General features: G+C 46.0%; 1 protein-coding gene across 1 annotated transcript in view; it reads left to right on the plus strand.

The window, feature by feature from the left end:
- LOC106640866 (protein O-mannosyl-transferase TMTC1) overlaps positions 1–5,437 on the plus strand; it is a 42,348-nt gene extending 36,911 nt beyond the window's left edge. Inside the window, exons 11-15 of the mRNA XM_014355044.2 lie at positions 2,608–2,751; positions 3,600–3,799; positions 3,957–4,092; positions 4,218–4,347; positions 4,444–5,437. Coding sequence (XP_014210530.2) covers positions 2,608–2,751; positions 3,600–3,799; positions 3,957–4,092; positions 4,218–4,347; positions 4,444–4,632 — 799 coding nt within the window. The 3' untranslated portion in view covers positions 4,633–5,437. The remainder of the gene's footprint in view (positions 1–2,607; positions 2,752–3,599; positions 3,800–3,956; positions 4,093–4,217; positions 4,348–4,443) is intronic.
- Positions 5,438–12,195: the final 6,758 nt, after the last annotated feature.

A 12,195-nucleotide genomic window follows, 5' to 3' on the forward strand; every position in this document is an offset into this window, starting at 1 on the left:
TTTATACACTGGCTTTCTCCGCCCGTGCACGAGATCTTCTGTTATTCAGGTATATAACATACATACAGGCACAATGTGTATACGTATACAAGCTCGTGCATGCCAAAAGATGCCACTCTGCCGACCTCTGTATATACGTTACGTGTATATGTATATGTATACGTATATTTACGATGATACGTTATTTCACGGCATAAGCGTGCACGTATATAATGGTATGTATGGTGTGTATATAATATATACCCGGGCGTTTCTGTGTGCTTGCGCTTTACGACACGCCGCGCGCTTTTAACATTACTCAGGCGCAAGCTCCGGCATTAAATGAATGTAAGTATACCTATGAATACGTTGTACCCTATGTACACATACGCACTCATATATTATATAGCTTTGGTGTGTTTGTGTGTGCCGGATGACGCAGTATACCCAACCACGTGTATGTGTATAATATATATGCCTTTCCCCGGTAGTGCTGATGCAGCCAGCGGTTGTGCATTATTATTATTATAGATACCCGATGTGTCATACGTATCGTTTGTCCTTGGTCCTCTAAATCAGGGTACTCGCGTGATGAAAACGGATTGGAATGTCGCGCATCCTTGCGCCAAGAGGAAGAAGCAAATAAAGAGACTGTTTACGTTTGCCCCCCCCCCCGGGGCATGGAGAGCTTTTTTCCTTTATCTCGATGATAACTCCCCATCGGCGAGGCGGGCCCGCGGCTTTGACACCCCGGCAGGAAGGGGAAACTATAAAATGACGGAGCCAATGGAACCCGGGCCCCTTCGTACACAGAAAACTTGCCCTCGTAAAGCTGCTCGGGAGTAAATCACGCCCACCCCGTTTCTTTCTCTCTTCCCCGCGGACTTTATGATCCGTGCAATTAATGCGCGCGAGCGGACAAAGCGCTCCGGTGCGGTGCACCGGCTACCTTACGCGACCTCTTTGCCCGACCGACCTGACACTTCTTTTTTTCTTCTTTTTTTTTTTTTTTTTTCCTCCCCCCATGCACATCGGTGTAATCGATCCGCGCATCGCGATGGCTTGCGTTTGGAGAGGAAAAAAGAAAAAAAAATACAACTCGACTTGTTGACGATTCATTCGAACGTGGCTCAAACACGCGCGTGCGCCCTTGTTTTGTTTCGCTCATCGACTCTTGGTGCACCGGCTCCCTATCAAATTGTATTTATCTTGGAAGCAATTTTTAACTCGAGAAAATTTCACCGAGCAAAGAAGAGAGGGCTTACAAGGTGGGGGGGGAAAGGTAAAGAAAGAAGGAGACTCTTTCGCATAAAACTCTCCCCCCCTATCAAGTTAAAAGTAAATCAATCAGGCCCAGCAGCCGGGCGAACTTATTTAAACTTTTCGCGAAACGGGCACGTCCTTGCTCCTGCCTTGCTATGCACAGCATCCCAGAGACTCGAGGTAGTTCCGAACTGCCTCTGGCATCGGGGCCGGGGGGGGTGGGGTATGCCTATAGCTTCAACTTTTGCTGGCGTTGCCGCTACCCACCATGTATACGTATATGTATATATATATATATTTGCACCCCCGTGCCGGGTTGTACGGGTGCGCTAAAAAATTTTCTCTTACATCAAGTTTATACGAAAAAAAAAAAAAAAAAAAAAAAAAAAAAAAAAAAAAAAAAAAAAATGAAAGTTGCTGCCCTCTCTTTTCTTCCGCCATAATCTTTGTTTCTCGATACTTGCCGGTCATTATATACGTATAGGCTGTGTAAAACTTGTACGAACCCGCGAGCGAGTCTTTGCTGCCCCTGTGGATCAATATCGACCACGAAGTACCTTGGATGTATATAAAAAATAAAAAAAGATACAAAGTCGTCACATCACAGGCAGGGTACATCATCCGCGTAGTAGCCCCAAGTAAAAAAAAAAAGGGTCAATCGGTGATGCGATTAGCTGGTGGGGGGTGGAGCACGCGATGTTATTATACACGTATATGACACGGTAGGTACCTGATCTCTTGGAAGCAATGGATACACGATGGGCCGGCAGTGGTCGAGCTGGTCATCTATACGTCCTCGACGTTGACGAGAGCGTCTAATCGACTACAGCAGCTATCGGACACGTCACTGCCCGTAATCCCTGTACTCTTCGTGGGTACCTGTATACGTATGTATGTGTGTATACACACACACGAGAGAGAGAGAGAAAGATGGGACGGACAAGGTGGTTTGCGGGAGTCGTCCGCACGTGTGGCCTCTCCTTCACCCCTTCCGAGCCACTGGCGCGTTTACGGAGATTAGATGCATATCTCTCCCTGGCTCTGCCTTTTGACGCTGGTATACCCGCGGACCTCCTCTCGGCTTGTTTGCCTTGCGCCATCAAACCTCAGCTGGAAGATTAATTTAATTGTTACGCACGATGTGTGGGTGCTTTAGGAGCTCGGCGGACAGCCACGTGTAAAACACAAAATTACACTACTTGGTCGCTTACTCATCCCTGTACACATAAAAACCTTGATTGCAGCGTTTCAATTATATAATTTTGTTTATATATCCAGCAACGTGCAAGTGTTGTATGTATATTATTAACCTGCATCAACAATGATGATTGTGTTTTTTTTTTGTTTTGCGACGTACTGTTTCAGGCTTTGGCCAACGTACGCGAGCGCGCACAACAATCTGGGCACGCTGACAGCTGGCGAGGAGGAGGCGGAGAAGCACTTTTTAGCCGCGATCCAGGCGCAACCGGGCCACGTTAATGCCCACTACAACCTCGGCCAATTGTACAGGTTAGTCGATTGTCCTTTTTTTTTTTTTTTCATATATTTCAAACATTGTTTTATACTATACAGTTACTCGTTTAGGACGTAGAATATACGTATACTTGTATGTACAACAAATTACAAATGTAAACACATACCCTTCTTTTTTTTTAATTTTGCATCCAAGTGTGAACAATGTGTATTGATTAACAAGATGATCTTTTCATAGTTTGCCTCTCTGAATCCCACACTTTGTGTAAGTACACCCCCCGAATCGTATTGAAATTCTTGTAAAATCGGGCATCCCTTGATTTTTTTATAAATTTTAAAACAAAGAATTCAATCGAAGCCAAAGATCATTTGCGTCGTTTGAAGTACACCCTGGTCAAAAATAGTTATGATTTTGGGGGACAGTGAGGCCACGGATAAGAAGGAACAAATGGCATTAATGATTAATTTCCTCTGAATTTTAAGCTATATATACCCCCCCCCCAAACAGCTTTACCTCGTACGGCACGCAACACAGCAACGGTAGGTATACGTACGGAGCCCGGCCCTCCGACCCCCTTTATCTCCCACTCGAGCTGTCCGGCACTCGAGATTGCCGTACAGTTCAATTTATGTGTCGCTGGCTTAGCTGCGCCACGGCCGTCGCTTGCCACCCGGGATTTATGACTCCCCGCTCGGCCGGGCTGACCCGTGGTATCGGCTTTTTTCATAATATCCATCGAACCGCTAATCCGACCCCACTCTCCCCTTCTGTTTTTTGATACCCCTCTCTCTTATCCTGCCGCGCCAGCAGATTCTCTTTTACATTTTTCCTTCTTCGTCGAATAATCCAATTCATCGTCGCGTGGGCTTTGTCCTCGTTTCAGAAAAACTAATCGCACGGAGGAGTGCCTGCGGATGCTGCAAAAATGCGTCTCCCTCGATCCCGCCTATACCCCGGCTTACCTCGTGCTCGCGAGGATGGCCAGTGGCTCGACTACCGGGGCCCTCCTGAGACACGTCGTTCGCTTGCAGCCCAAGAGCCCGGACTATCTCGCCGAGTACGCCGCCTGGCTGCACCAAAATGGTATGACATTTTTCTTCTTTTTTTTCCCCCCCCCCTCTCGCTCGCATAAATATATTTATTCGTTGGACGGACAATGCGATCGGTGGCCACGCATGTACATGTATAGGTACGTGTGTACGACGGAGGGATGAAAAAAAAAAAACAAAACTTATTTCAGGAAAGTGGCTGGCCGCGCTGAAATATTACCTCAAGGGAGTCGCCCTGTCCCCGGTGCACAGAGCCTCGCTTCTGGGCACGGCGAGAATCTTGAGATCTCGGGGACAGTGGTCAAGAGTTCACCAGCTAATAACGAGGTGAGCTCTCGCGACGTGCCGACATTTGTCTCTCTTTCTTTTTTTTTCTTTTCCCCCACCATATATTATGTATCCCTGTAGGTACTTTTACGTAAAAAAAAAAAAAAAAAAAAAAAAAATTACAGGTGGCACATTATGCTGAGGATACGGAGGGGTGGCCTTATATACCGTGGAGACCTGTACTTTCGATCTTGGCAGCTGGAGCGCGAGTCGCGCCACATGACCTACCACCACCAGCACAACCAGTGTCTACTGGTGAGTGCCCCCTCCCCAAGGAATCGCAGTGGTGAAAAGAGTACCTATAGATTTTTTTGTTTTTGTTTTTTTGTTCGCATGTCATCGGTCGCGCAGGAGAGCGAGTGCGAGGGTGGCCCGAGGCCCCGGGTGGCCAGCGTCTCCGTGCAGCTGGAGCAGGACGGCATCAACCAGTCGGCCCGGTGCAACGAGCGCGGTTGCGCCAGGACGAGAAAGACCGACAGGGCCGCCAAGGCTGGGGGCGTCTCCACGCTCCTGGTCCGCAACCTCCTCGAGACCCTCTAGCCCCACCGGAACTGTACCTACTGTCGAGCTCCTGGGCTCGGTGCACTGTAAAATATACCCACACTCACGCGCATACTTTTAAAAACATATGTTACATAAATTATGGTAATATATGGTGTAAATACGTATACGTATATATTTTTTCTCGTGCTGAATTTTTTTACGCGCCGTACGCGAAAGCGTACACGAGCTCACGGAGAAGGGATAACTATACGATTTACTACGGAATATGTATCGCATGTATATTAAATACCTTATGCGTATGCAATTGATTAATTTACATAAGGATATATATATATACGTGTGCGGTCTGTAACGCGTGTACGAGGATGCGGGTGATTCGGACGGATTTTACATACTAATCGCAAGATTCGTTGGATGAAAGAGGAATGGGGATAATTTCGTATATATATATAACGATAATGATGAATAATCAAAAAATATTGTATACTCGAAGTTTATTTTTTTCACACGAGGTACGTAGACGCGGTACGCGTAATATTATATTATATACATGATACATCAACTACACAGTCATTGAAACCTTTGCAGCGCTATAGAAAAAATAAAAAAGTTAAAAATACGTAGTGAAAAAAAAGAGGAAAGTTGTTGGGCTACGTATAGCTTTGAGTAAATGAAATTTCATATAAATTAAATACAGAGGTGTATATATAACATAATAAGGTACAACGTAACTTGACGATTTTCGAGTTAACGTGATTCGCGCCATCGAAGATTCGACAGAGTTGTTATCATTATCGCGACGAGTGATTCGTGCCAATTTCGTATAACTAAAGAAGAAAGAATGAGAGTGTGCTTGCCGGCGTTGTCGTGATTTATCTAAATTATAATCGCCATGGCGTGAAAAAAAAAAAAAAAAACCGTATGCGCGTAATTGTATGAATAATTGGACGAAAAAAAATAAAATATATATATTCTCAACGAGCTTCAACCAACGCCGCGTCGTTTTTGCATCGTTAATTCCTTCACGTATGAAGCATGTCGTTTTCATCTCTCTTGTATGTATGTTATCTTCGTTATCGAAAAAAAAAAACAAGGACGTCGTTGGATTTTAATCAGAGACCAATAAGACATTGTAAATATACGCACTAAATAAGCCAGCAATGGAATTAATATTATATTGTATACGCGTTGTTTCGCCGTCACGTACATATATATGCATATATGTAAACATGACGTTGGTCGATAATGTTTTTCTTTGGTTTCGAGCTTAAAATGTAAAACAGCCAAAGATGCCGAGGCGAAGGAGAAAAAAAAAAAAAAAAAACAATTATTGTACTCGTCGAGACGTCGAAAAACCTCAATCTTACAACTATTCAAAGATAGAGAGAGAGAGAAAACTCAATGATTTTGAATAATAAATATTTTAAAACATTATGAGAAACAACACGCCTGCGTACCCTTTTATTTTCACCCTTTCCCTATATTTACATTCTCCGTCATCAATTACCAGTTATATCGTACAACTTCCGAAGCATCAAAAGTCACGTTGTTCGCCTCCATTCGAAAGTCCGAACAATGGAGAGAAAGAGAGGGGAAAAGAAAAATCCTCCAACGTACCACCATACAAGTGGCCCGACGCGGGTAAGCATTGCGTAATTTTGAGTTAATTGCCGCCGCAGCTCGCCATCCGTCATTCAAACGGCATACACGCAAATACGCACGGGGGTGCATTGTTGGGATGCTTTGAATTCCAGCGGACTCGAGCCAAGAGAGGAGAAGGGGGTGGGCTCTTTACCCCCGCGCCTTGTACACGTACTCGCGGAAAGATGAAGAAAAATGAAGTGCAGGGGGGGGGGTGGGAAAGAATTCCAAAGTCGGCTCCTCCACCGCTACATTATGTACAGCGTCCAGCTTCTTTTGCTCGCTTACTTTTTACCCCCACCCCTTCCCAGGAACTAACTATAATTGCCTCGGTAGGTCCTGCTTCCTCTTGCTCTGCTTAATATCTCGAGGGCCCGGGCGAAACTTTTTCCCCGAGAAAACTCTCTCTCTCGGCTCGTGTCAGAAAATATCTTGAGCTAAACAGTCCTACTCTTTGGTCCGTTAAAGGCAGGTACAACTTTTCCCCGGCATACCTGCGCGTCGCTGATTATACGTTATACGTGTCTGGGCGAACGGAGAAAAAAGATACTCCATTGAGATGAAACGAGGGGGGGGGGGTGAGTTGTAAAACCGAAGAAAAGACGCAGCCACGCGAAATGGAAAGGAAGTTGTGATCCGGCATATTTTATACCAAGTGGGACGAGGGGGGAGGTAAAGTGCAGCGCAGCTCCGGGTAAGTATTTTGATTTACGTCAAGACGAGCAGGGCAGATCGGTATGGCCTGATGGCATGGATCCACACAACCGATCCCCGGATATCTATATATAGACGGCATTAATATGGAGCCGTATGGGGCTCAGCTCCGATATGCTGCACTCCTCTTTTCTCTCGTTTGCACGCGCGAGAGGGCGAATCGTCAATTTTCACTCTACCGTGTATCCGCACGCGCGTATATTATATCGATGGGCCAACTTTTGCAATAAAAAAACTTGTCCCGTTGTTACTATTCGCGCGCGGGCAGAGGGGGGTCGGGGAGGAGACGGGCGCTATTGTTGGGGACAATAATTTAGTTGGGCGCGACGCAGGGGGTGGGGGGAGAGGGGGAACAACGGCACCGGCGAACGAGCGAATAATAATAAGGGAGAGGAGGAGGAGAGCAAAGCCAGCGACGCGCGTCCGATCCGATCGGACGTTAATGCCTTCCAATGACACATGGACGCCGTTCTGTGACCGCACGCACACCGAAGAAACCATATATATGTATACACGGACAGAGGGGCCTGCCTCGGGGGCCATTATTTACCGGCCGGCCCAACGACACCGGCGAGTATAGGTTATGCGGTAGATATATATGTACGGACCGTGAGAAATCATCACTTTGGTGTATGAAGCAATAAAAAAAAAAAAAAAAAAAAAAACCAAAAAAACCAAAAAAAAATGGCACAAGTTACGTACCTGTACGGATGAATGGAAAAAAAGTTGTTTTTTTTTAAATCCTTTTCGGTATAGGTGCATCCACTTTGTCGTTTCACCTCGGCATAGGGGAATATACACAAACGAGGGTGGCAGGGAGGGGGAGGGGAACGAAGAGCCGCTGATAATGGATGCGCGTACACGAGAGTACCTACGTGCGAGCGGCCTATACACTTGAGGTCTGCACCCGAGACTCGTTCATTAATCAGTCTGGGCACGGCCGTGCGGAGAACGGGGTAAACTACCCCCTGCTGCAACCCATACGCGTCCTGTTGGTTTATATATACGTATCACGGCTTCATTCGGTCGGACGCCTACTCTTTGCTCCTCGATGCACGTATATACATATACGTGACCTCTAATTTTCGTTGATTTCGCAAACTAACTTTTGTGTGTGTATGTTGATTGGATGTGGGGGGAGGGTGGTTCAAACGAGCGCGCGAAAGCGTGAAATATCAGGGGTAAAAGTGAATCATCGTAATGATAGTAATAATAATAATAATAATGGGAATCAGAGAAAAGATTCATTCGCTTCAGGCGCTTCGAACGATTAAACTTTTCCTCCCCTCGTGTACATGTATATGCAGTAGCCGTTGGAGCGAAAGCATCTCGTGCTTCGTGGGAAGGAAAAAAAAAAAAAAAAAAATAGAGATACCGGTATGGGTAAAAACCGTTGGACCACGAGCAAGTAAAAATGAAGGGAAAAGGAAAGTTACCGCGTCAGGGAGGTGGGGCTGAAAATCGTGTCGAGTTTAATGAATCTGAATATTTTACGCGAGAAAAGTTGGCTGGTTTTGCGGAGATCAGCAGTGTAGCAACGACGATGACTAACTTTCCAAAGATGTGCGAAAGAGAGAAGGCTATATATGTATGTGTATAAGCAATGACGAGCCGCGGAGAGAGAGAGAGAGAGAGGGGCAATCCTGCAAACCCCCCCCTTGTCAATTATTCAGGGCTGCTCTTTCGCGTCTCCGTGTGGCCGTGGACACGAAAAAGCCAATCTGGAGAGGTCGGGCGCAAGTTTTTGCAAAATTAAGGAGAATCGGAAAACAAGTGTGTTTGCCGTGTACACGGCGCTTACAAAATTAAGCGCTCCTTGACACCAAAGTTTCGGCCCACCCAAGTATATATATATACATATATATCTGTGTGCACGAGAGAGAGAGAGGGGAGAAGAAAAGCCTCGAGTTGGTCTGGCAGTGTGCCACACATATGCCCACACAGAACGTGCATAATGAAGCTGCACGAGAGATATGACCCGAAAACCAACGCGAACCCTTTGTTTTTTTTTTTTTTTTTTTTTTTTTTTTCCATCTCCCTATGTGAAAACAAAGCCTATAGGCACGGTGCTGAAAGTATCCCCCCCCCTTTGACACCTATATGTAACCACGGACGGGACCATCATCATTACTGTAATACCGCGCGGTTCGAGATTTTCGGCGAAACCGATAGCTGTGTAGACATAGGTTTGTGCACCGCTGGCAAATGAATAATTCAGTACACGGGATCAACCACGAGAGTTTGCGTCTTTCTTCTAGCTTCGAGTCGTGCATTGGGATGTATAATCGTTATCGCACGGAAAAACTTTTGGTTGTGGAAAAGCATCCAGATGCCCCGGACAATCGGGGGAATCTTCAACTTTGTAGTTGTTTAACACCAACAACGAGGGAGAGACGTTGTCCGGAGAAAAAGGGCGGCTCGGCCGATGTGCGTGCACTTGACGCGAAAGCGTTCAAAGCTCCAGCCGCAAACGCGGGGCTCTGGTGATGCATGTAGCTGTGATTTTCAAGAGAGAGAGAGAAAGGCCAAATCGATTTTAACGAGCTGGTGCGAAGGTATACGGCTGAGCCGTTTGCGTCGAGCGGCTTGCGGCTTTCGCGGTCGCCCTCGAGGAAACCTCTCGCTTTGCCACCCCGTCGCATACGTATTGATGACGATAATATTGCGGCCAAATTAACACCCCAACCGCGTGACTTAATATGTGTATATGCCACATCAGGGAGATATGCGTGTGGTTAGGCGCGACGAGTTGGTTCGTTTGAATCGCTGTGCGATTGCATGAATGAATGGATGGGCTCTGATTGAGGGAGAAACTTTACCCCTTACCTTTTTTTTTTTTTTTTTTTTTTTTTTTTTTTTTGTCTCCCAATGGTTCGACTCGACGTCTTTCGTGATTGGAGTTTTTGAATGGCGCGTCGTTAACCCTGGCTGGGAGAAAAGTGCCGGGAAAGGGAGGGAGAAGAAAAATACAAGATATACTTGTTATCCATCACGTTGGGGTGGGGTAAAGTTGAGCACGCGTGGAGGCTGTCGAGGAAACGGCGCGAGGAAATTATACTGTCTGCGTGTAAATATAAATTGGGGATGGGGAGCGCGGAGGGGGATAGTGGCGACAAAACCGGGGGTGTTCCCGAAATACATGTAAATGAGGTTTACGTATTCCGGTAATGCGCGAAGTACACACCAGCAGACACGGCGACGAGGAGCTACCCCCGGCGACTACTGCATTGCTCGGTGCAGCCACTGCCGAGCGAGCGAGTATTCTAATTATGCAAAGAAGTGCAAAGACTCTCCTCTCCACTCCTCCGCGATGCTAATGCTGACGAGCGCCGAGGGGTGATTCTCCTTCGTTTTTCTCGCGCCACGCGAACAAGGATTTCTGTTACGGTTTATTTTCGTTTCACCCCTCAACCATGGGATCTATACTGGTATATTTAATTTGTACATACATACAAATAAAGGCGTTCCATATACACGCGCAAGCTTTTATACGTTTCGTATCGTAAATTGCTTGGCAAACCATATTTGCAATGATGATGATGATGACGAGGAAAATTCACTAATATATTATAATGTGCGCGTAACCGGCCAAATGGAACTGGAAATATTGAAAGCTTTTAAACGCGATAAAAGTCGTATTTACAAAGAGAGAGAGAGAGAGAGTACAGTGGTAGCAGGGAGTAGAACCGAGAGCGATAAAATTAATCCATAACCGATCGAAGCGCCCGAGTCGGCTATCGCGATGATAATTTGCTTTGCCGCGTGGATGACGCAGCGAGTGAGGTAAAAAGAGAGAAAACAAGCTGAAAAAAGAAAATTGTTTGTTGAGGATGTAGTTGTGCGTACACGTGTACAAAAGTATACGCGGGGGGCGCACGGGGTACGATGGCAATCCTCGAGCGTTAAGTATTTCATTATACGCTTCGTGCGCGCCGTATACGTACATTATACGCACAATTCGCGAAAAATCTAAGAGAAAGAAAAATAAATCAGAGCTCGAGGGTTTACTCTCCGTACACAAAGTTGGAACAATATCTGCATAGAGGCAGCTCGGCGAGTGAAACAAAAGATACAAAGAGATAGAGAGGGTGGGGTTGGGCGGGGGGGGGGGGGTGAACGGATTAAAAAGGGGCAAAAGAAGATGGGATAGGTATAATGTGCATGCATACTTGTATACCGGCTGTACAAATAGTACGTATACATTTCGTGTGCGTATATATTGTAGCAAAAGAGGCGCAAGCTCCGCGCTCTGTGCTCGCGGGAGTGTGTGTGTGTGTGTTAATGCAAGGGAAACATAATTCTCTCTCTCTCTCTCCGCGTTTCAGATAGGTATAAATATACACAGATAGATGAGGGATGGTGGCAGAGAGAGAGAGAGAGAGGAGCCAGTAGAAGGTTCAATAATGCATGGACGCAGAGCGAATATTTACCGTCGGGCAAACTCGTCAGGCGGCCCTCCTCCTCCGCTCTCTCGGCTCAGCCCCTTTCGCCTCCCGCGTTCGAGGCAAAGAACGGGACTAACGCGTCTACCTATTCATTTTCACCTTCGCCATATATACCCCATTGATGATGGAGCCTATATGCATGTGGTGCTGATCACCCAGGATCGAGTATATGTTTGTATATATGGCCTCCAATTGGTTTAAACCTCTGTACTTTGGGGTAACTGGGCTCCTTTCGTCTTTACTACATCTTTTCTGCTTCCTTTGTTTGTATGTACGTAGGTATTTACCTATACCAATAATACGATTCATTTTACTCGTTTGCTCCGATGTATAATGTATTGGCCAGGGGCATGTCATGCAGCGCCACCCTTGATCATGTCTTATTTCGCGTATTTATCTCTCTTTTTACCGTCTGCTTCTGAGGGTGTGCTCTGAATCGAAAACTAACGAGGCTTCATTTTACAACCGTTCTTGGCACCACATGGTTCATTTTTTTACATTAGTGTAACTGCAATTTCATAATATTGATACTAGGTATTTATGCATACGTGATGATAACATCTGTACATTTGACGAAATGCTGTTATTCTTTTCTTCATTAAGCAAAAATAACAGTCATTTGGTACCCCAGGTTTCCTGTTTTCGCCACTACGCACGCTGGCGTCGACTCATCTATCCCCTCCCTTCACTTGCACCTGGCCAATACGCCCTGACGGCTATTGAATGACAAGGGGGAAAATAAAAAATTCGCGTTATCGGAATCCAAGCGAGCAAACAAGCGATTTCGCGCGAAATTCAA

This window comes from Copidosoma floridanum, unplaced genomic scaffold (genome assembly GCF_036245765.1).
Source record: "Copidosoma floridanum isolate Cflo_tuat_1 unplaced genomic scaffold, Cflo_Japanese_pri ptg000006l, whole genome shotgun sequence".
In the NCBI taxonomy this organism is placed as follows: Eukaryota; Metazoa; Arthropoda; class Insecta; order Hymenoptera; family Encyrtidae; genus Copidosoma; species Copidosoma floridanum.